General features: G+C 42.0%; 1 protein-coding gene across 1 annotated transcript in view; it reads left to right on the top strand.

Annotated features, from left to right (window-relative positions):
* The first annotated feature begins 18,900 nt into the window (after positions 1 to 18,900).
* LOC126195639 (odorant receptor 65a-like) overlaps positions 18,901 to 26,012 on the top strand; it is a 119,116-nt gene continuing 112,004 nt past the window's right edge. The window contains exons 1-2 of the mRNA XM_049934264.1: positions 18,901 to 19,227; positions 24,252 to 24,745. Coding sequence (XP_049790221.1) covers positions 18,901 to 19,227; positions 24,252 to 24,745 — 821 coding nt within the window. The remainder of the gene's footprint in view (positions 19,228 to 24,251; positions 24,746 to 26,012) is intronic.

Raw genomic sequence — 26,012 nt, 5'->3', positions numbered from 1 at the left:
CTGTCGTTTACTATCAAGTACAGTCACCAAGAGATCAAAAACAAATAGCAAAATGTTTTTTACAAGACATCTGTATGATGTCAAAAGTGTCCATTCACTCTAAATAATGAAAAGTGTGACGTCATCCACATGAGTGCTACAAGGAAATCATTAAATTACGGTTATACGACAAATAACACAAATCCAAATGCAGCCATTTCAAATAAATACCTTGGGAATATTTTATAAACAATTTAAGTAGAATTATTATTGTTAGGATTATTTAGGAAATAATATGAGGAGCGTTTTTATTGGCAGACCACTTACAAGATGCTACAGCTCTACTAAAGATGCTCGTTTGTCCTTCCTCTTCTGGAGTATTGCCCCACGGTATGGGATTTTTAACAGACAGCATTGATGAAGCCCATCGAAAAACTTCAAAGAAGGGCAGTTTTTGTTGTACTGTCGTGGAAAAGGTGAGAGAATGTCAGGGGTATGATACGCGATGTGGGGTGGCAGTCATTAAAAAAAAGAATTTTTCGATATGGCTACATCTTTTCACCATATTTTGTTGACGCCCACATAGATAAGGACAAATGATAATCGCACTAACATAAATCAGGGACCGCAGAGAAGATCTAAGTGTTCCTTTCCCCAAGTGCGGCTCGAGAGTAGAAAGGTTGACAAATAGTCTCAGGCTATTGAGTATGTATTGCAGAGTAGTCACGTGGATGTAGATCAGTGATGAAATATCTTATTCTACTAAGGATTGCTCTGTTGATGGTCCATAATGTGAGAGCATTTGCTCTACAACCACATAAACTTGCAATGAAATAGTAAGCAACCATTTGCGTAAAATAAATAAAATTTCTTTTATGCATCGGGTTGCTCATTATTTCATTATACACGACTACAGTTGCTGAAGATTGATAAAATACTATACAGTCAACAAGATTACTCAACAATTCACACTCAAGTGCTTAGCAGACACAGCATTCAGACTATTTACTTACCGTTCCACTCTAGAACACCACGTGTGGAAAACACTTAAGTCTTTCATGGGAATACTGATTTCTCTTATTTTATTACGATCATTGTTTCACCACAGAGGGCGCTTGTAGACATCAATTTATAAAACAAAATGGTGACTGTAATGATAACAGAGAAGTGAAAGTTTCAGAGAAACAAAACTGCCGTTAATCACGCATTTTGGAAAGGATTTCAGGACGATTACTTAGAAAATAAAAAAGGGCGAAGAAATAAAAGTTAATGAGTTTCGTTTGGAGGAAGAGGATTTACAAATACCCGTCGATCGGGAATTTCGGGGAGGGGGGCGTAGGCATGGAAAAAGACTGAGGAGTTGGGGATTTAAAACATGAAATAGAAGTCCATGGTAGGGAATGGGGTGAATGATGTTCATTTGAGAGATAATGGTTTAACTGAATATTTAGAGGTGGTGAGAAATGGAGAAGATTATGAACATATAAGTTATTATTTTCATTTCAATAAAGAATTTTTGTTTGAAAATGAGGTGAGTAGAGTGAAGCTTCAAATGCAGTCAAGTTCTCAGACAAAATAGGTGTTTATTGCAAAATTATCAGTTATGTACAGTCTGTTGTGTTGAAAGTGTCAAAGTCTGCTCGCAGATCGGATGGTAGCAGCTTTAAAGATGCTTTAGCTACTGAACAAAATGAGAAGAACAAGTGTAACAATGGGAACAGAGGAAAGGTTTCTCTATAAAATTAGGCTGAGACTGGAGTCATGTGGTTATTCCTGTAATACTCTCTGGGTAATGTTGGCAGAGATAAGTAAACAACTATATGTAGAGTGGTGGAAAAGTTATGAGAGTATATTCTATAAGTGGCCTGATAAAGAGTTAGTGAAAGTAATAAAATTCTCTTGGTTTCAGGCCACATCAGATCGGAGTTCAAACTTAAACTTAAGAAGATTAACAGCATCTTTTTGATCAGGAGATGACTTCCTTCATAGTGGCGTTCATGATTCTGACTGATGAGATAAATCACTTGAAATTCTCCTACTGACGGTCGTCACCTGGAAGGTGACATTTGCAGGCACAAATGCAGGAAATAGGTAATGCAGCGGTATACCCCCAACCCGCCCTCTACCATATAATGGCTGAGGGGCAGGAGGTGAAAGATGACCACCTTTAGCACCACTTATATCCTTAGGAGTATGATTTTGAATTATAAATTCTTTGAAGACACTCAAGTTCTCCTCTCCAGGCTCCACTCAGATTTTAACCTCTGTCTCTGTGCAAATTGTGACTGTAAAAGAATTTATACCGTTTCTTTTATTTCAGAATGCCAGAGACAGCTCGAGGACCTACATTTTATCAAAACTGATGGTCTGTCTTTCTATAAGGTTGTGTTCTGCTACCATTAATTTCTCAAGATTTCTGTACTTCATGTGCTATCTACAAACAGTGCAGCCCTCAGCTATCATGCAGATTGTCTGCCTGCGTAATTTTCGCCACATTGGGAGGTCACTCTATAGACACCAAGTACTCACAAGTCTTTCACTGGACACATTAGATCATTAATCTTGGGAACACAGCCTAATGGAGGAGTGAAACATCAACTCTGACAAAAAGAGGGTCTTGTCGCATGCATCGACCTTCCTGGTTACACAATAAAAAGAAGAGGTAGATATTTTCAAGCAGCTACAAAAAAATGTCAATGCGAAACTGGAAACTCTGAAATTGTAGTAATGAAACAAAGAACCTCAGTTCAGAAATGAAGATGAAGTTGCTAGGAAAGATAACTTGAAGTAGACCTAATGATGATAGTAAAAATATAAAAGAATACTGAAGGTACATCACACACATTAGTGTGAAGTCCTTTCGTTAATTTAAAAGTTGGAGCTGTGGAATGACTTTGTTTACGTAGATGTTAATTATATAGTTGGCGTAAAGGTCAGGGGAGCTACAGGAAATCATAGTAGACCAGACAGAGAACAACTCTTGATAAAACTTACATTTGGTAGTTTCGTATTCAGAAATGGATTCCTGATGATGCCTGATCTGAGTGAACGTTTTGTTGTTGGTATCAACTAGTTACACAAACCAAAAGCAGTTATTAACTGGAAAGAGAAATACGTATTCTAAACTAGAATTTGAAACTTATGGGCTTTCTTTCCCTTAACAGATATTACATTAAACTGAGAAGTAAAAAAGTATTGATACGATACTGTGATGCTAAAATAAAAACTATAAAGTCAAGTTATCCAAGCCGGAACATTGTTGTTATTACTAGCTTATATTTATGACCTTGACCTTAGATTTATTAGTACTGTGTTCTGTGGCATGAGACCTATCGGTAGGAGCAGCTGAATTTCTTTGTATATTTACGTATTCTCACTTCTAAAAGGTATGCTGCCTAGGAACTTTGACATCTGAGCTACAAAACTTACACATCTTGTACAAAGACATAATTGTTTCTCGCACTAAAATAATCCCTCGACTGGTGCCATGAAGTTTGTGAAACCCCATAGCAGATGACAGAACTAATATTCCATTTTCGGTAACGCTCTGAATCTTTTACCAAGAAACGTACTCTGCGTAAATGTGATCTGTGCATGAACTTGCCCCAGCGTCCTATTTTCAGAATTTCAATACTGGTGCTATCTGGAAAGAAGAAATACCTTTTCATGAAATAATCAATTCCCTGACATAACGATAGTTTTATTTCAATTTTACAACAGAAGGTGATTTTTAATTTTATGATTAACAACTTTTATATGTAAGAGTGTTTTCTTTATTGTTTTCTTAATTAATTCATTCGTTAATCGTATAAGTACTCGAAGTCCTGCAGGAAAAATGAACAGGAACTTTTTGTAGTTAATTTAACTAAGTTAAATTTTGTCCTGAGATACGTGTTTCTAGAGCTCATAGGTTTTGAACAACTCCAAAAAAGTGTACAAAAGTGACATTTTAACACGTTTTCTTGAGTAACTAGAAAACTGTGGCTTCCTTCGGAGACGTTCTCAGTACAATATATATTTATATACTTCATTAAATTTTCTACAAAAATGTCCTGTTTATTTCTTCTGTAGAACTAATAGTTTGTGCATTATGGGCAAGGTAATAAGAAAATCTCGCCTATAGTTTTGGAAGTACTAGTCGGTCTTCTTCCTTTCTCTTACAACCTGAAGCAGAATAATGAAGACGATGACATTTGAAGCGATACAACCAATGAAAAACAAATCAACAGAGTGGATCCACTGCCATAAATGTAAAAGATGGACTCATAGCCATTGCGCCACAGGAAACAATTTAATTATTGTGTGCATAAATTGTAACTCGGAAAATGATGTTGAATTAACGTTTAATTTACATTCAACTTCTGTATAGTCCAGTCACATTAATGTTGTCACCACCTGCGTTCGATATGAACGTATAATAAGAGCTCACAGTTGGAAGTTGGTAGCACTGACAGTGGAGGCTCTGTACATTGTCTTGGGATGACACAGAAAATAGTGCAAAGCAGAAATGGAGCGATTTATCTTATGTCGAAAAGGGATTTTGGGTCAAGATTGCACGCATTTAGACTACGACTACATCTGTAAAGTGTGTGCGTGGCGCTATGGTTAATGTATACCGTACATGGCAAAATAGTGCAATCCAAAACGGGTAGTGAGACCACTGTGGAGTACCATGGGCCGTAGATAACAGGTGTGGACGATGGCTGTGCAGATGTATACGGGCGAACAGACATGCTACTTTTCAGCAACTGACCGCGCAGAAGAACCAAGGGGCTACCAACAGAGTCTCATCAATCAGGTGCGTTGTTCATGGACCCAGTCTGACTGTTGTTCATTGGCGACGAAGGCTGGAATTTGCACGCCAGTACTGCAACTGCAAGTTCACTGAGTGACGACAGGTTTTTTTTCCATCAGAAAGACAGTTGTTGGCAGATATGGTGTGAAATGTGTGAAAACAAACAAAGAGGGTCATTATGGTCTGGATTGTGGCTTCATGGCATTCCGTGAATGATCTAGTCATTCTGGAAGCCACAATGGACACACACAAGTCTGTGTCTATCCTTGAGAACCATGTCCGTCCTACATCCAGTTTGTTTCTCATGGACTCGTTGGCACCTACAAACAAGACCGTGCAACGTGTGACACAGTTCGCGGTGTGCGTGCCAGGTTCGAAGATTCCAAAGATGAATTTACTGTTGTCCCCGGGCCACCAAACTACCAGAATTAAAACCCGATCGCGAGTCTCAATTGGGCTGTTCGTGCCATGGGTTCTCAAGCAAGAAACCTGGCACATCTGGCCGTGGCACCAGAGACCACGAGGCTCAACATCCCCATCGGTACCTTCCAGAGCCTCCTTGAGACTCTTTCTGCACGTCTCGCAGAGGCCTGTGCCGCAAAAGGCGGTTATTGGAGATTTGGTTAGATGGTAGAGTATTACAGGAATTACCACATGACTCCAGTATCATCCTAATTTTGGGCCATGTCATTCCAAGAGGTGAAAGTACGCCAAAATGATTGTTTACTTCCAGTTTTACATTTTACTGTGTTAATTGGTGTAAGGAAGACTTTAATTTTGTTTATTCCCAATAAAATATATTTTGGAAATCTTATCAGCGTTGTTTGGTTTACTCATTACTGAATTCTGTGAAATGCATAAACACATACCTGGGGCACGTTTAACCTTTCGAACTGAGCATATGTAGATTTACTTTGTGCTCTTCTATGTAATGCTGAGTTCCACGTATATATGTCAAGTTATACTTTAATGAACATCATATAAGACTAAACAATTTTAAGCACGATAAATCGAAAAATTTAAAAAAAAATCCGAAAATAAATCTGCGTAATTCAGACCCTTTCTGAACTAACAGTCCGGAGAAAAATAAGCAAAGCTAAGAATGCACCTAAATTATCTTGTAGAGGAGCATCATACATGGGACATCTTAGAGACAAATCTCAAAATACTAACAATAAAGCAAGCCTGGAAATTCACTAACATGAAATCCCATGTACACCAACTCTTTTTATATCCTCCAACGGCTCAGTAATTAAACTGAGACACTTTTGAAGATTTACTTAAAAGGGGGATCTTAACTCTCTATGTTGCTAAGAAAGAGAACAAAATGGCTATAAATTACAAAGTTCCTTGTTGTGCATTCAAAAAAATCTACAATTTTATAGGCACATATATTTTTATAAATTGTATGAATATGTGATAAGCTACTCAGCACTAGATCCGTTTCTGAGCTTAAATGTCCTCAACATCCCAGTGTACATAAGTAACTATTCGGAAACTAATGGTTTCGATACTCGCCTAAATGTGGTAACTTCCAGTACGCGACTCGCCTTGTTGATTTTATAACACGAAAAGCAATGTGCGGATGGTATTAGACCGAAACGAAAGACGCTTTTCGAATATAGCACTATTCGAGTTCCTAAGGTTTTTCAACGACAGTGAAAATGTCCGTACACAGCCATCCAAAGGCTCTCGTTCCAGTTGCGTGGTGTAATGACTGGCAGTTATCTCTCAGTATTAGTGTAACCTACTGCGTGTAACAAAGCGAAAATGCCCTCTCATGTACGAGTACAAAATAAGTGCCCAGTCTTTGGAAGCGGTAACATCCGTCAACTATCTGGGTGTGACTTTAGGAAAAGATCTCAAATGGAACGATCAGATTACACAAGCAACGGCTACGACGAACTCTAGATTGCGGTTTATTGGTAGAATCCTGAAGCGATGCAGTTCTTCAAGAAAGGAAATTGCTTACAATACTTTAGTTCGTCCAGTCTTATTGTTCGTCCGTATGGGACCCCTACCAGTTGGATGTAATTCAAGAGATTGAGAAGGTCCATAGAAGAGCGGCAAGATTCGTGACTGGTACATTTAGCCATCGCGTTACAAATTTCGTAGAAAGTTTGAAGTGGGACACACTCACAGATAGACGACGCGCTAAACGGAAGGGGCTGCTCACTAAATTCCTAAATCCGATCTTCACAAAGGATGCAGAGCATATATTATTACCACCAACTTTCAAATCGCGCAATGATCACCATTCAAAATTCAAAGATCTGCGAGTGGAACAGAGGGGTGGAGGGGGGGGGGGGGGAATACGACTTTAGTGCGAATAGTGCACTCCGCCACACACCGCTCTTATAAATTATGACTGTTATGATTATTTCATGGAATCTTGAGTAGTATAGTATATGCTTTTACTTGCAGTTTACAGACAGTGTTTTATATCAAATAAGAACGAATCTCTTTGGAGGTGAGGAAGAATAGTTTTAATCGTGTACTGAACACAGAAGAGCGATTGACTGGGAAAGCAATGACATACGATAGTACTGAGGAATAGTATAAATGAGATTACCACAGACTTAAAAAGAAATTGGTAACCACGGGTAGATGTATTGAAAGAATTTTACTATTTGGCATATATATATCTGCTACCATCACATATACGTCTTACTGCAGAAAACAGTACCTCAGGATGTACTTCCAGAACGCAGAGTTGCATTGAACTGAATGAGGGACTGTAGGAAAAGCAGAAGAAAATGGAAATGTTTCAGATGTGGTACTACAATAGTACGGCGACAATAAAATGGGCTGGTAAGAAGTGAGTAAATGAATCTGAGATGTAAACGCTAGCTAGACGGAAAGACAATATGAAGGGGCATGTGTTATGACATCGGGAAATTATTTCGATGGTAACACAGGAAACTGTAGAGGATAAAAACTATAAGTGTAGGCACAGACGGCGATACATATAAAACAATCCAGGAAGGTGTATGTAAGTGCTTCTCTAAGATGAAGAGATTGGTACAGCTTAGGGATTTGTGATGGACTCGATCAAACCACTCAGAAGACCAAACAAGAAGAAAAACGATCATGAACTTTGAGGGCAATACAGGATAGCTTATTTGGAGTTCCTAATGCACGTGAGGGATACTGATGATTGAAGCTGTACCGAAGTGTCGTCAGTCAAGCCTGCAGAGATCATCTGCCCACGCAACTCTAAGAAATCAGACTGTGAAACCTGTTGCCCCACTGCTGTAGACGATTCGAATAATCTATCATAAAGCTATATTGTAGGGATACGTTTAGCCAATAGTTAGCGTTAGCTTCCTATGCTTCAAGTTCTCTTTTTTTGCAGTTGGCCTAGACAGATATTTCACTAAAGGGAGTGGCAATGTCCTATCAGCAAACAACTCTTCCTTAGACAAAAAAATATAGTTGAAAAATGCGTCTACTTACACTGAGTCGTGCGTACAAATGTCTCTCTCTCTCTCTCTCTCTCTCTCTCTCTCTCTCTCTCTCTACAAAAGCAGCGATTCAGTGACGTAAAAACTACTGAGTACCTTATCTGCTGCTGCCAGAGAATTGTAACGAAAGAAGAAGAGTACGAAGAAGAAGAGGAAAGAGAAGAAAAAGATAACAGCTGTTCAACCAGTTACATCAAAAGTTTTCGATTCTCTGGCAGTGAAAAATACTAAGTGACACAGTCGTTATGACACTAATCCGATTCTCGGTAATTGGCCTCCATAAATAATAAGTAGTCCCTTCTCTCATTCACTCCGAAATGAAGAGGTTAAATTTTTCATATAAACGTTAACTGTGGCCCAGGAGTGGTGAAGCGCACCATTACTTATCTAGAGAATAGAGGCGTGGTAGCCCATACTGGGAGATTGTCATACAAGTCTTCCCGTAATACGAAAATAATTGTCAGTGTGCATGTATGTGGCGAGTAATGCTGATTAAAGCATAAATAAATGACAAGGGGACCTTAAAATCGGCTAGCACAAGATATTTCAAATAGCTTCTCCAAGCGAGGAGGTACGTCATAGAACATCTTCAGGACAAGCGAATTCCTCGAGATACTAACTTCTCCTGCAAAACGGGACGGTAAGAGCTTTTTAGATTTTTCATTAAATATCAAACTTCATGGCAGGTACAGATGCCTTTTTAAAAATTTTATCGCTTAGTGATGCAAGGGAAAAGACAAAGATAACTGTGCTTTTCGGAATACTAGTGTGGTGTCAATATATCTATAATTAAGTTTCATAGCAAAAACTTTCGGTATCACGTACTTTTTATGTGTTCGAAAAATTGTCACAGGAAGTAATTCATGCAGACAGTTCGATTGTTGTTAAATACATCTGCTACGGAGGCATCTATTGCTCTTGGGTGCTGTTTCAACATTAAGAGTTCGTACATTCACAAATGGCTTTAAGTTTGGTCAATAACATTTATGCAACAAATTCTCCATACAACCTTCGTAGGTTATCAAAACTTATATTTTGTTTCTCAATGTATTTTCTGTTTAAACAAAATCAAGCAAATCTTTTACGTGCTAAGTTGCTTCGGATTGACAAACACACCCTGTGTTCCTTTGAGTCCCTTAATTTTTTCCTGTTGACTTATTAGCTATATTCAAATAGACTGCTAATTAAAAAGAAAAAAATTGTAGAAGGTTAGTAGCTATACAGATCTTCAGTTATCGCAGTATCTCATAAGATAGTTCTTCCATGAGAAGCGAGTTCTTTGCAAGCTGTCACCTCTTCGAGATACGCGAGGGCTATTCGGAAAGTGAGGAACGATCAGTAGCGAAATGGAAACCACTTTGAAAATTCGACGAGGCTTTCCACAGACGTTTTGGGCAGTGTCTCTAGTAGGCCCGTCGATCGCATCAAGATGCTCTTTTCAGTTGTGAACGCACTATGAGCGAGTAAAAGTGCCTAGAACAACAATGTCACCCGCCAAGTAGAAGGACTCGCTGAGAGGCTTCGCCTTAATGAATGTAATCCACCTTACACAACTGCCACGCAGTTCCTTCTTCATGGCAACTCTCAGCCGCACTCTGCAGAGGCAGTGAAGACGCTCCTGCAGCCTTTTCGATGAGAAGCGTTCGGTCACCCACAAAACAGCGCTAATTGGCTCGTCCTGAGTATCACTTCTGTTCACATGAAACGCTGGATACGAAGACAACGCAGGCTACACGCTGTAGACCAGCGTATCGGAAAGCACAGGCGGCTGCCTTCTATGACGATGGTGTTGGAAATTTGGTATAACGCTCCAACAAATGTCTAGGACGGAGCGGCGACTATGTAGAGAACTACCTGGAAGATGTAGCTACACGTACAAAGAAAACAGTTCTGATTTTCACTGTGGTTTCCATTTCGCGACCGATAGTTCCTTACTTTCCGAACAATCCTCGTACATCGTACAGTTGTAAAAGAAGACACTGAAAGAAACTGCCCAATCAGAACTGTTATGTAGCGTTAAGAGCAATTCACCAAAAATGCAACAAAAGCGGTCCCACGTAAATTTATGCCGCTTAACTAGTTTACAATGGTACGAAGGGCAACAGAGTCGAGTTCACGAGCAGCTTCGCAATATTATCCCATTTAGGTAGTTTCACCCGTGTTTGTGATGTCGAAAGTGTCCTTCAGTTTCTTACAACGCCGGTCGAAATGACGACAAACGTAGAAATACGTATGATTGATAACCTGGTACTGTTTGAAATGTGCAACAACCTTTAGTACACTAGATCGCTGCCTTAATACCTGCTTTAACATTTCTCTGTACAAGGTACACATTCCAACAGTGGTTTCTGCACAGATCTTAATTTTTTAACGTGTCATTAAACGTCTATGGAGGTGCGACAACCTATGCTAATGAGACTCTAGTAAAATACACAACTGCTGGTTTTCCTTTTCCAATCGCCGATTACTCAAATTGAAAACAAGAGTACCAAAATAAAATACACTTCTGGGACATAAAAACGGGCACTCGGAAACGTAGTACTGTTTCCATAAAGGAGGCTATATTGACAATAGCTGTAGTAATTAACATTTACTCATGTGAACAATCTGTAAACACGGGAAACCAATACAAAAATAACTTTCTATGCAAACTAATAAATTCAGATCCGTAAATAGCTGAAATTTTCTCTGGAGAAAATTGTGCTTACTTAAAATTTTCTAGCACATCAGAACTATGTGCCACGCCGGGACTCGTTGCCTCTCATGAAGTGCTTTACCGAGTTCACGGCGGCGCATTTTAAAAGATCTCAGCTGATATTGTTGTGCACTTCACGTAAGAACTGGAATGAAACTGGAACAATGGGTGGCACTGCACCAAAAAAATTAAATCCATTTTACATGGGAAAAAAATGGCCAGTTTTTCCAGAAACGATAAAGTGATTCTTTTCTTTTCATTTCAAGGGGTTAAACAACAATTACCAAGTGACATGAAACTCTTTTCGACCTCTGGATGCCAATATGAGACAGCCCCTGGTTGAAAAAGCGAAACAGGTCCTCAGGAGAAACTAACTTTCTGCTTCGTCAACGACACAAGTGCTGGCTCTGATTTTGAAACATCAACGCTGTTTACTCGATTCTGTTTTGTAAGGGCTTTCGAGTCGCTCTTCAGTAACCGAATCTCCCCACTGGAAAAACGTCCGTCAAGTCTCGTTGCATCAACGTCGGAAAAAGCTGTTGTTACATAAATAACTCAGTTTTTTTCCTTTCAGGCTGCAAAATCGTGCTGCGAAGTGAACGGTTCTGATAAACAGTACGTGCAGAAATGGCGACAACAATGTTTCGAGAGTGTCATGTAGAAAGGACAGTAATGACATTATAAAAGTTTCTCGAGTGTAAAATTTTCCTTTGACATCTCCAAGCCCGGATGTGTTTTTGATAAACAGATGGCGCCCTCGGCAGCAGTTGTAGCAATTACTCAGATAAAACTATTTTACGCTTGTCGATGTTCAGCTCATTAGAAACAAGGCAGAAGCTAAGTCGAAGACCGATTGTGAAGCAATCGGCCTTTCCCCGGTTTTGAGAAACATTACGGCATTTAATTAAGAAGTTAAAGAAAATACAAAGTGCTTGAGATTTTGTTCCACAGTTAGTGAGAAAACAAAACGGCTAGCCGCTACTTGCAAAATTTTTTTAGCTTTCGTTCTGTGGATTGATACCGTAATGGGGGAATATAATGACTCTAAACTTCCTGCGAATCGTACGAACATTGATATCAACTAATGAATAGTGACTAACAACATCGATATTTTAACTGTTCCTGTGGTTTGCTTCTTAGTTGTGGGTGTTAAAACAGCGTGTCATTTGCTTAGACAAGCGTGGAGAACTGTGTAAAAATTGCACTCATGATGACTGATCAAACAAACTGAAATCAGATGGTTACACGTACCAGCCGGCCGCTGTGGTCCAGCCACTACTTGCAAATGCCCTGTTTCTCCCTCGTTTGGATTCCATTTTAAATGTGAGTTCACCTCTAGCTGCCTCGGTAAGCCTCTGCTTAGCGTTGAGGCACGTGACCGCTCCACAAACGAGCAACGCTGTTTCAATTACGATTAACAAAATTTTCCCGATTGTTATGCCGCGGTCGATTGAATTTCAAGTTGAATCCCGCAATTTCGTCCGCATCTGCGGAAAACGTTTACAAGGGGATCGTAGCTTCATTGAGTGTCCGATTCACGCGCTAGATCGCTACTGACTGCAGCAAAATTTCGTTTACACATGCTCCCGGGTAGCGGTGTGTCGTCTCAAGTTTCGAGACCTGAGAGCAATTGGTCGTTGTCGGTTGCCATCATCCATTGTTCCTATCACCCCATGGCGGAAGACTGGTACATATCTTCTTCTGCGTCCGTATTCAGATGTAATTCAATTTAACGTCCTCCTTCTTAGAAATTCCTGGGATATTTAACAATGTCTATGACCTCTCTGTGTAGTCTGTCATAGTATCTGCTTGTGGCTGCCAGTATTTCAGTCCTATCCAAATTAATGTGGTTGTCTCGCCTCTGCAGAGCATGTTCCGCAATAGCTGATCTGTCAATCTCCTGCGCTACTAATGTTGCCCTTGTTCTCTTCTAATTGCTATTTATTGTTTTTTTTAAGTGTGCACGTACACTTCCCCACAACTACACGCAACCCTACAAATTTCTGCTTTCTCCAGCGGTTTGCGAACATCCTTAGCCCAATTTAGGTTATCCTACATTTTCAGGGTGAGTTTGGAGGTTACCTCGATGGCCCGTTTCTTCTAGATTTTTGTGCGGTTCTAAGCGCTTCAGTTTGGAACCGCGTGACCGCTACGGTCGCAGGTTCGAATCCTGCCTCGGGTCATTAGGTTAATTAGGTTTAAGTAGGTTCTAGGGGACTGATGACCTCAGTAGTTAAGTCCCATAGTGCTCAGAGCCATTTGAACCATTTTTTCTTCTAGGTTTTTTCTCTGCAGTAAGTAACATCCTTAACGAAAGGCAGGCAAACTTGGGCTTTACAGCCGGTTTGTGCATTCCTTTGATTTTTATGCTGGTGTGTCAACGCTTTTTTTTACCTCAGCGGATGAATAGCCACTCTTCAGCAATCAACTGGTGTGTTTTAATTCCACTTCAAGTAGCTGTGGTCCGTTGACGTTCCTTGCTCTATCCGCCAACATTTTTATAATGGCTCGCTTTTGTCGTGGATAGCGGTTCGAAACCAGCTGTGATAACGGTGTGGGTGGATGGGTTTTCGGTGAACTGTGTGGCCTAAGATACCATCTTAATTCCTGAAAATTAGCACATTAAGAGAATTTAATCATCCGCCTGCCTCCTTCTCCATGATAAATTGAATCTTCGCTTAATCCAGTTGAGATGCTTGTAAAAACAACCTATTTCCTCTCCATCATGCCTCCACAAAACAAAGATATCATCCATGTAGCGAAACCATGTATACGGTTTATTGTTGGCAGTTTCCAACGCCTGTTTCTCGATTTTTTTCCATAAAAGAATTCGCTGTAACTGGGATTAAGGGGCTCCTCAAAGCCGCGCTTCCCGTAATCGTTCCAATTGAAATACGGTCTCGTTTTTGTGTGGTATTGCTTTTTACTATGGTTCCTCTCAATGAGGTGTTGCAACAGCTGAATCGGATTTTTCCACCCGATATTGCAGAACTGTTTAAGTATTGCCCTACGACCACGTATTCCAAATGGAAACGTAGGTTCTGTGAACAAACAAACGGCGTGGCTATGGGGAGCCCCCTAAAGCCCAGTTACAGCGCGTTCCTCCAGTCATGAGATATACAGTTAGGAATTAAAACAGGATCTAGCATACCACTGAGTACTCTATTATATGCTGATGACCTGGTCAGTATTGGGAAATGGAAGATAATCTACACCCAGCTGAATATAGATTGAACTGAAATGCAATATATAACAATTTAAGTGTATCTGCGAGTTAGGCAAAGACAATCGCTTCCCCTCAGATCTAGTTTTAACTATGACAAAGACATCGTGAAGAAGATTAATGCACACATAAAAAATTTTGTATCACCCCGGTTCCCAGAACTCCTGAAGATAGACGTTGGCAGTAGATCACAGGCACAGTCCCTTTGACTGTTCAGAGATGTCACTAAACCTGCCCAAAGATGTAAACAACCATACATGAGGAGCGCCTATTAGACGGAGGGGGTCAGAAATCCGATCAGTACCAGCCATTCCACCAAGGAGGAGGTACACGACATGTGTTGTCTGTAGTTCAACCATGCCTAGACGGTCAATACCGCGGTTCGATCGCGTCCGCATTGTTACTTTGTGCGAGGAAGGGTTCTCAACAAGGGAAGTGTCCAGGCGCCTCGCATTGAACCAAAGCGATGTTTTTCGGACATGAAGGAGATATAGAGCGACAGGAACTGTCGATGACATGCCTCGCTCAGGACACCCAAGGGCTAATACTACACTGGATGACCGCTACCTACGGATTATGGTTCGAAGGAACCCTAACAGCAACGCCACCATGTTGAAGAAGGCTTTGCGTGCAGCCACAGGAGGTCGTATTACGACTCAAACTGTGTGCAATAGCTTGCATGATGCGCAACTGCACTCCCGGCGTAGATGGCGAGGTCTCTCTTTGCAACCACGACACGATGCAGCGCGTTACAGATGGGCCCAACAACATGCCGAATGGACCGCTCAGGATTGGCATCACGTTCTCTTCACCGATGAGTGTCGCATATGGCTTCAACCAGACAATCGTCGGAGACGTGTTTGGAGGCAACCAGGTCAGGCTGAACGCCTTAGACACACTATCCAGCGAGTGCAGCAAGGTGGAGGATCCCTGCTGTTTTGGGGTGGCATTATGTGGGGCCGACATACGCCGCTGGTGGTCATTAAAGATGTCGTAACGGCTGTAGGAAAGATGAACGCCATCATCCGACCGATAGTGCTACCATATCGGCAGAATATTGGCGTGGTATTCATCTTCATGGACGACCATTCGCGCTTCCATCGTGCACATCTTGTCAATGACTTCCTTCAGGATGACGACATCGCTCGACTAGGGAGGCCAGCATGTTCTCCAGACATGAACCCTATCGAACATGCCTGCGATAAATAGAAAAGGGCTGTTTATGCACGACGTGATCCACCAACCACTCTGAGGGATCTACACCGAACCGCTACTGTGGAGTGGGACAATCTGGATCAACAGTGCCTTGATGAACTTGTGGATAGTACGCCATGACGAATATAGGCATTCATCAATGCAAGAGGATGTGCTACTGGGTATTAGAGGTACCGTTGTGTACAGCAGTCTGGACGACCACCTCTGAAGGTCTCACTGTAGATGGTACACCATGCAATGTGTGGTTTTCATGAGCAATAAAAGGGGAGGAAATGTTGATCTCTATTCCAATTTTCTGTTCAGGTTCCGGAACTCTCGGAACCGAGATGATGCAAAACTTTTTTGGTGTGTGGAAGCTACAAGCTACCTGAAGGACAATAGGAAAAACTTAGGGAAGAACAAGGGAACACAAATGAAATTGTATCATGTTGTGGCTGAACCCATTACTGTATATGGTTCAGAATCATTGATAACAAAAAAGAAAACATGACATAGCAGGAGGCGGAGATGAAGTTCATGAAATTTGTAGGTGGCTGTAATAGAACTTATAAGTTACAGAGAGACCAAGTAGGGACACCACTGTGTGAAGTCAGGCTACCTGTTGAAAAAGTAGGAAGCTCCTTTGACAGTAGTAAAACAGTATTAGAGTGTAACTGCTTATTCGCTTTATTTACAATTCGTTGCTCTTCTCACCAGCTTCTGCTGTTGCTTGATTCAGCTGCGTGTTGGATTGTAGCGAACTGTTGTCCAGTCAGGTCAGCATCTGCACGCCCAGGAGAATGTGTTAGCGGCCCTAACGACCGCCTGGGTTGCTGGCGAGCTGGGACAGCCATTATCCAGCAAGAAGTGGTCTCTTGCTGGCTGCTGGAGCGTCCTCGGTCCCACTCTGAATTCTACGAGGATCTTTGATGACGCAATAGCGGTGTACCTGGAGCCGGTAGTCGTCTGCTTGGACGATTATCTCCATATTGGCCTGGTAGGTATCTGCACTCAGAGTTGTCTGAGTGTTGAGTAGGAATGTGGACAAAAGAGAGTTGCTACTGTTGGCTTCCACACTACAGTTCAAGCTGGCAGCATTCTGCAATGTAGCGTTGTTGGGAGACAGTTTCTCAATCAGTAGATGACAGTTGTAAGCAGTGTGAAGTTCACTAAATAAAGACTCGCATCTCGAATATATCTGCAGCTACTTCACAGACGTTGCTGCAGCTGTTAAGACATAGTTTCACTTCAGTACTGTGAACATGGAATCGAGTGCTGTTACTGTCATTGACATCAACCTCAATGATCAACCGGGAAGAGCTGGAAAATTGAAGTATTTAAGCGGAGCTTACATGAGGCATGACGTGAGGCTCAGGCATTATTCTGCCAAATTCACTTAAAAGGTTGTTAACTGCTGTATCAGGGCCGCACTACATGTCCTTGTGTAAAAGATAGACTTTCTCGCAACATGTCTTACTCTTGTCTCACTTCCCTTGGGTTTCTGTCACAGTTGTCTTTCTGCTAAATGTGTATTCTCACTCGGCGGATGGTGACGTAATGCGTCTACGGTCTGACCCACCTGCGACATACTGGCACACCTCTTACTTCAGCCTATAGCTCTGTCTTCAGTGTGGCAATGCAAACGAGCTTTAACAAAAATTTCTACGTTCCTACAAGAAACTATTATGTGCTGTAACGAATCTAAGGAATGAAATAATAACATAAGATTTCAAAATCATTTCAGCTAAAGACAAGGAAATGGGTGTTAGGATAGTACACTACTGGCCATTAATATTGCTACACCAAGAAGAAATGCAGATGATAAACGGGTATTCATTGGACAAATATATTATACTACAACTGACATGTGATTACATTTCCACTCAATTTGGGTCGATAGATCCTGAGAAATCAGTACCCAGAACAACCACCTCTGGCCGTAATAACGACCTTGATACGCCTGGGCATTGAGTCAAACAGAGCTTGGATGGCGTGTACAGGTCCAGCTGCCCATGCAGCTTCAACACTATACCACAGTTCATCAAGAGTAGTGACTGGCGTATTGTGACGAGCCAGTTGCTCAACCAGCATTGACCAGACGTTTTGAATTGGTGAGAGATCTGGAGAATGTGCTGGCCAGGGCAGCAGTCGAACATTTTCTGTATCCAGAAAGGCCCATACAGAACATGCAAATTGCGGTCGTGCATTATTCTGCTGAAATGTAGGGTTTCGCAGGGATCGAATGAAGGGCAGAGCCACAGGTCGTAACACATCTGAAATGTTACGTCCACTGTTCAAAGTGCCGTCAATGCGACAAGAGGTGCCCGAGACGTGTAACCAATGACACCTCATACCATCACGCCGGGTGATACGCCAGTATGGCGATGACGAATACACGCTTCCAATGTGCGTTCACCACGATGTCGCCAAATACGGATGCGGCCATCATGATGCTGTAAACAGAACCTGGATGACGTTTTGCCATTCGTGCACCTAGGTTCGTCGTTGAGTACACCATTGCAGGCGCTCCTATCTGTGATGCAGCGTCAAGGGTAGCCGCAGCCATGGTCTCCGAGCTGATAGTCGATGCTGCTGCAAACGTCGTCGAACTGCTCGTGCAGATGGTTGTTGTCTTGCAAACGTCCCCATCTGTTCACTCAGGGATGTGGATAAGATGGCTGTCATCTCGACTGCTAGTGATACGAGGCCGTTGGGATCCCGCACGGCGTTCCGTATTATCCTCCTGAACCCACCGATTCCATATTCTGCTAACAGCCATTGGCTCTGAGCACTATGGGACTCAACTTCTGAGGTCATTTGTCCCCTAGAACTTAGAACTAGTTAAACCTACCTAACCTAAGGACATCACACACATCCATGCACGAGGCAGGATTCGAACCTGCGACCGTAGCGGTCACGCGGCTCCAAGCTGCAGCGCCTAGAACCGCACGGCCACTTCGGCCGGCGCTAACAGCCATTGGATCTCGACCAACGGGAGCAGCAATGTACCGATAAGATAAACCGGAATCGCGATAGGCTACAATCCGACCTTTATCAAAGTCGGAAACGTGGTGGTACGCATTTCTCCTCCTTACACGAGGCATCACAACAACGTTTCACCAGGCAACGCCGGTCAACTGCTGTTTGTGTATGAGAAATCGGTTGGAAACTTTGCTCATGTCAGCACGTTGTAGGTGTCGCCACCGGCGCCAACCTTGTGTGAATGCTCTGAAAAGCTAATCATTTGCATATCACAGCATCTTCTTCCTGTTTGTTAAATTTCGCGTCTGTAGCACGTCATCTTCGTGGTGTAGCAATTTTAATGGCCAGTAGTGTAGAAAATATACTGCAAAGGTAATGAATTAGTGGTCGGCTGGAAAGGGAGAACTAGGCTGACGTCGCAGGAAGTGGCTCGATGATTGGGACCAGAACAGGTGACAGTGTCGCATAGTCCTAAGAAGGAGATGGTGATGATGATGATTATGACGTATACGTACTGTACTCACGTTATATGCGATGACATTCGGCACATGCAGGTAGTGTGGTCGGGATGGAGCTGCCGCTGTCGACGCCGCCGGCCGCCCGGCCGCCACACGAGCTGGAGTACCTGCTGCGGCTGCTGCACTGGACGGGTGTGATGCGGCACCCGCTAGCAGAGCCCTGGGCGGCGCGCGCCTACTACCTGCGGAGCGCGGTCGCGAACGCCGCGGTGGCGGCCTTCCTCTGCTCGCAGGCGCTGGCCCTGTGGAGGGGCGGCACCGCCGACATAGGCCGCTTCACACTCCTGCTCTCCACCTTCAACACCGTTGCCGCCTGGCTCTTCCGCCTCGGACATATTGCCGTTCACGAGCGGCAATTTCACTACCTCGCCGCCCAGGTTTGTACTCTACAAAATGAAGTGTCACCGTAAGGTAATGTGAATGTCGTGCTGAACAAAAATCAGTATATGTTACTACTGTTATGGTCTTCAGTTGATGGTCTCTCCGTTATACGCTATACTGTGCAACCTTCAATATACTCGAAAAACTACTACAGCCTACATCCATTTGGACCTGCTGACTACGCTTGTCTCCAGGTCACCCACACTTCCCTGATGGGGCCTTCAGTCACAGAATGTGCCCTACAAACGATCCCTTCCTTTAGTCCGGTTGTACCACAAATTTCTTTTCTTCTCAAGTCTGTTCAGTACCTCATCATTAATTACGTGATGTGCCCATCTACAGCATTTTTCTATAAGACCATATTTCAAAAGCTTCTATTCTCTTCTTATCTCAACTACTTATCGTGCTCGTTTCACTTTAGAGCAAGTCTGATGAATAACAGCGAACTCCAACTGTAGAGAAACTTAAGTTAATGCAAGTGAGTAGGAAAAAATACATGATATTCAATGATGATGATGTTTGGTTTGTGGAACGCTCTACTGCGCGGTTATCAGCGCCCGTACAAATTCCCAATCTTTGCTCAGTCCAAACGTGCCACTTTCAGGATTGATAATGAAAGGATGAGGACAACGCAAACACCCAGTCATCTCGAGGCAGGTGAAAATCCCTGATCGCGCCGTGAATCGAACCCGGGATTCCGTACTCGGGAAGCGAGAACGCGACTGCGAGACCACGAGCTGATGATGTTCGAGTACAGCCGCCTGATACAGTCACACAGATAAACATCTGGGCATATCGTTGCAAAGCAGTATGAAATGGAAAGAGCATATGATGATTGTAGCAGGGAAGGCGAATGGTCAACACCGGTTTATTGGGAGAATTTCGGGAAAGTGTTCTTCATTTGTAAAGTAGACCGCATATGCGACCTAGTGCGACCCATCGTTGATTACTGATCGAGGGATCCACACCACGTCCGATTAAAGGCAGAGGTCGAACCTCTGCAGAGATCAGTGCTAGATTTGTTAGTGGTAGGTTGGAACAACACGAAAGTATAAGGGACATGCTTTGGTAACTCAAATGGGATTCCCTGGAGGGAAAGCACCACTGAGAAAATTTACAGAACCAGCATTTGAGGCTGACTGCATGGCCATTCTACTTTAGCCAACACGCGTTTCGCATAAGGACCAATAAGAGAAGATTATGCAGACTAGGCCTAGTATGGAGGCATACAGAAAGTCATTTTTCACTCACTGTATTTGCGAGTGGAACAGGAAGGGAAATGACTAGTAGTGGCACACTATACTCCTTTTAGTGGACATATTCCTTTTAGTGTCCCATTAATAATCTAGTTCCCTCAGCATAGCCTGATTTAGTTCAGCTCCTCACCATTACTGCTGTGTTTGTTTTGTTGGTGTTAACATTTTATCCTCCTTTCAACGCAGTTTTCATTCAGTTAATCTGCTCTTCCAAGTCCTTTTCTGTACCTGACAGGATTACGGTGTCATTGAATAAACCTCATATTTAATTATTTCTCCTTATTTTTCCTTGACTTCTCCCGCTTCCTCAGTGAACAGACTGATTAACGTTTGGGACGGGCTATAAACTGTTTCCTTCCTTCGCAAACACTATTTCCCTTTCATGACCTTCACATGGTTCAAGTGACTCTGAGCGCTGTGGGACTTAACACCTGAGGTCACCAGTCCCCTAGAACTTAGAACTACTTAAACCTAACTTACCTAAGGACATCACGCACATCCATGCCCGAGGCAAAATTCGAACCTGCGACCGTAGCGGTCGCGCGTTTCCAGACCGAAATGCCTAGAACCACTCCATTACAACGGCCGCCTTTCGTGACCTTCGACACTTATAAATGTAGTCTGATTTCCGTAAACTCTGTAAATAACCTTTTGTACTCTGTATTTCACCCCTGCACCTTTCAGAATTTGAAACAGTGTATGTGAGTCGACATTGTCGAAATCTCTTACAAAGTTCAGCTACAAACATTTATAAATATTTAGGGGAAATTTCTTGTGAATCACACAGTTTGCAAATTCTTGTGAATCAGACACTTTGATTCTTGTGAACCACACAGTCAGCATTGATATCACTTCTAACTTGGTCATTCATGCCATCTTTTATTGGGGGACTCTGCGTGTTCCATTAGGTACACTGGCGCTTTGTGTCCGTGTTCTACTCAAATAGTGACTCTCCTAGAATGTAACAAATACTAAAAGATCAGCTTCAGTTGGAACCAGTTCCGAAAATTCACTTACCATTGCCATTCCACTTGCGTTTCGCACGTCCGTCAATACTTTGGAGCATACCTTTTATATGTTGAGGTAATTTGCCCGACGGTGTGCACAGTGGTTGTATGAAGGTTCAGTGCCTATGCAGTTGTTCTAAGGCTCCCTCGAAAGTCAGAGTACAACAAAACACGCTCGTGAGTCACATTTTCTTCGGTGTGGCTGACTGATGGCCGTTTAGAGCGGGACCGTCGGGCAGTTATTAGCGGCCCTACTTGAGCATATTCAATCAACTTGAAAGTTTTGTGTACAGAAGAGAACAATTCTTCTATGCTTGTTCAAACGTTAGTAGGCATCAGTATAACTTTTGGAACGGAAGACGACGACATACCACTGTTAGGCCGTTTGCTCCATTGCGAGTCATAACAAGATCTTCGAGATGAGTTTCACGAAACCAGTGGCACTGACGCAGCACTGATAGCAGCAGATGGACCTTGAGCGCTTTGTGAAGCCAAGAGTTCCCCTTCTCCTATTGCATTTAGCGCAGCCAGTCCAAATGCTATGCGATGTGCAGTCTTATCACCATAAAATTACTTTTATCGCTTTGGGAACGCATTCTATAGTAGAATGGCGTACGTAAGGCCCAATTTTATTGGAATAAACTTTTCACTATTCTTCCGTGAAATTTCGGGTTAACTGCTGAAAGTCGATAGCTCTTATCCTTGATATTTCTGGACATCTTTAGTTGCGTACCGCTAAATGTACATGAGTATGCACTTGAATATGGCTTCAGGACTCTGACAGAGTGATTTGGCACACCGGTTATCGCACTGGACTCGCTTTCTGGAGGACGAGGGCTCAAACCACGCGTCTGGCCAACCACAATCAGGTTTTCTGCGATTTTCCTAAATCGCTCCAGGCAAATGCCAAAATGGTTCCTTAAAAACTTCACGGGCGACCTCCTTCCCCATCCTTGGCACAATCCGAGCTTGTGCTCCGTCTCTAATGACCTCGCCGTGCAGGGTAGCCGCGCGGTCTGGGGCGCCTTGTCATAGACTGTGCGGCTCCTCCCGTTGGAGGTTCGAGTCCTCCCTCGGAGATGGGTGTTGTGTGTTGTCCATAGCGTAAGTTAGTTTAAGCTAGATTAAGTAGCGTGTAGGCTTAGAGACCGACGACCTCAGCAGTTTGTTCCCATAAGACTTCATCACAAATTTACAAAAAATTCTAATGACCTCGATGGCAACCGGTCGTAAACCCCAATTTTCCATCTTTTGTTTTGGAGGCAGGAAGTTACCGACATACAGCAGTTGGCTCGACATTTCTTGGAGCAATCTATACGCCAGAAACGTTTTGAATCCCAAACGGTACCCCCATTCAACTTGCAACTCAAAATGGTGCAAATGGCTTTAAGCACTATGGGACTTAGGTTTGATGCAGCTCTCCATGCTACTCGATCCTGTGCAAGCTTCTCCATCTCCCAGTACCTACTGCAACCTACATCCTTTTGAATCTGCTTGGGTTATTCATCTCTTGGTCTCCCTCTACGACTTTTACCCTCCACGCTGCCCTCCAATACTAAATTAGTGATCCCTTGATGCCTCAGAACATGTCCTACCAACCGATCCCATCTTCTAGTCAAGTTGTGCCACAAACGTCTCTTCTCCGCAATCCTATTCAATACCTCCTCATTAGTTATGTGATCTATCCATTTAATCTTCAGCATTCTTCTGTAGTACCACATTTCGAAAACTTCTATTCTCTTCTTGTCCAAACATTTATTTAGCAACTATTAGTTTCCATGTACATAATTTTCATCTAAGTTATGAAGTAATGATTCTTATGATTTGCTACTTTTCTTCGATGTGTCAGTATAAATTTGCTTATTTCTGCGTCATTTAGAAGACTCATTTATTTCCAAGGTTTCTTTCTTTACAATTTATGTAAGGTACCTTCGTGGTCTATTCTAATACATTTCTACAATACTATCTTCTCCCAGTAAATGTACTATACGCGAAGTTAACTATTCTTTAGTCTCGGTATTTGTTTTTTCCGAAATATTGACTTTTGAAATTAAGATAAAATGGACAGAGTAAATACCACATATTTAGAAAATATTTATGTATATGGTTAATGGTTGCCAGTAATGTAATATATCAGTCATATGAATCCAGCAACGTTCCCCATTTGTTAATGTCTTTCTATGTAAAACGTATTTATTATTTTTAATTGGTTGAAAGTAACAAATGCCAAAATTTCTTTCGGTCATTTGTGGTTGATTAGTGTACTTCACATAACAAATTCTTCTGATGGTATGTTGAGTTGGTCTTGGGTGAGAGATACTGTGCAGATATTTGTGAGACGGGGGCCTCAAATGTACACTTGACTGTTGAGGTTTGGATTTATGTAGTTCCCCAAGATTTACTGTAAGTGGACGACAATTTATTGAGCATGGCCATGGCATATTACTACTTTCATCCATCTGCACCATTGCTGCATTACAATTGACGTTTATACAGTGGGCATCTGAATCTGAAAACTTGTAGTTTTCATTCCATAGGATTACCTTACACTGAATTGGTTATTGTTGTGTATCTTTACATTTTGTGTAAAAGTATAAGTCTACTTGGAATAAAGTAATTTTTTGGAGGTTTTGTGACTAGTAATATCTGACAAATCTATTTTAACTGTTGTGAAGTGAAGAACTTTTCTAGTAGTAGCAGTTTATCTGTAAATTCACTTGACACCACTCAGTCACTGTCTTTTCTATCTATGTGCAGGTGGAGCGTGACTTTGGAGACTTCCTGTGCCCACGTGATGTCCACATGATGGAGACACGTGACCGAGAACTGCGCAGAGTCGTGTTGTCCTACATTTGGTTCGGCACCGCAGGCTGCCTGTGGTGGATCATATTTCCGCTGCTTCGCTTTGGTTTCTGTGCTGCAGGATTGCCTTTTATCTTGGAGCTCCCATACGATGTGTCGAGTCCACTCACATTCATCCCAACTTGGGTCTTCTGCAGCTTCATCACTATACACGCGGCCGTGCTTACTATAGTTGTGGACTCCTTCAACGTGTCCCTCATAGCACAGCTGCGGGTGCAGCTCATCCTACTCTCCAGAAACATTGTCGACCTTGCTAATGAAGAACGAGACCTTACGTCTTCAATCAAACATATGCCTCCTGAAACTTCACTCTCATCTGACGCCATGAGTGGCATTCAAATCAGACTTCAACTACGAAAAATGATTCTCCACCATCAAGCTATTATTAGGTAAGAAAGAATGATATACTGACTTACGATGTACATATTATTTCAAGCTCAGATGCATTATACTAGCAAAATTTTTAAACACGACGGTTCAAGTGTTAAGGGGAAACTAGTTTTTGGGCTGACAGGCAGCTCTGCGGCTTGTCTTACGTGTAAAACAGCAACGTAGAATACTAATTGCAAAACTAGATGGTAGAAATGGAATACCATGTTTTTACTAATTATTTAGTATGTGACACTGTGCTAAGAAAGACCAAATATTGAAAGATAAGGAAATCATTTTTCAGCAGTGTATTATTAGTAAAAGTTAGTGCATAACATGATAACTCAGGTTCGTGATGTGTGTCTTATTCTCAAGGTTGAGTTTTTGTCTCACAAGCAGACCGCGCCTACTACTCGTCACCGATTTAGTCCAAATTGAAAGGAATTGCCAGAAATTGACGAAAGTGGAGGCTCCAGAAAAAACAATGTTTTTACCACGGATTTGGTGAAGCATTAGCTATTTGAGCTATTGTCATTTCCAGGCCACTGTCGGTGCAGCAGAAAGAGCGGACGTTAATCCGTGGATCGTGTCCTTGACACCCCATGTAGGAATTATTTTTTATTTTTAGTCTTTATGTTACTCCACTGGAGATAAACCGAAACAATCGTCAATGTATTTCATTTCTTAATGTTTTCATCAAAGCCATGAAAAGGAATGTTTTCACTGATGCAATTAGGCCCTACGTGCAGGAGACCAAATTTCTTCTCCTAACTGTCTTTTGGAGAGAAAAGGCAAATCCTCAATTATAAATACACAATTATAAATCCAAAATTGTACGAAGAGATTTTTGAATATAAACAAGGATTGCCATCGTGGAGTATTAAAGTGAATCCCCCAAATGCACTCCCTAGTGAAAACCTGCGATGTCTGTTTTTATTGTTAGAATTTTATCAAAAAGCTTCAACACTGTGAGATAAGAGAGAACATTTCATGAATGGAAACCAAGTTGGTATTTCCACAGAGACTTTAAAAGTACCACGTCACTGTAGAAATGCATCTTTTATAAATTATGCAAGATGCTGAGAAAATTACTGCTTTATCTGTTTCTACCATGAATATCACTCCAGCATGTGTAAATCATCAATTCTATTTTTATGACTTTACAGTACAAGCTATTCATGTGTGATTAAGTTACAGTTTCTGCTTCTTTTAAGCAGAAGAGCGACCAAAAACTTTTTGGATAAGCTGTAAGACGTGTCGGTTACTAAAAGACGTGATGCACATAAT

Source organism: Schistocerca nitens, chromosome 7, assembly GCF_023898315.1.
Source record: "Schistocerca nitens isolate TAMUIC-IGC-003100 chromosome 7, iqSchNite1.1, whole genome shotgun sequence".
Classification (NCBI taxonomy): domain Eukaryota; kingdom Metazoa; phylum Arthropoda; class Insecta; order Orthoptera; family Acrididae; genus Schistocerca; species Schistocerca nitens.
Note: the sequence above shows the minus strand (reverse complement) of the source record. Positions and strands in the feature narration are given on the sequence as shown.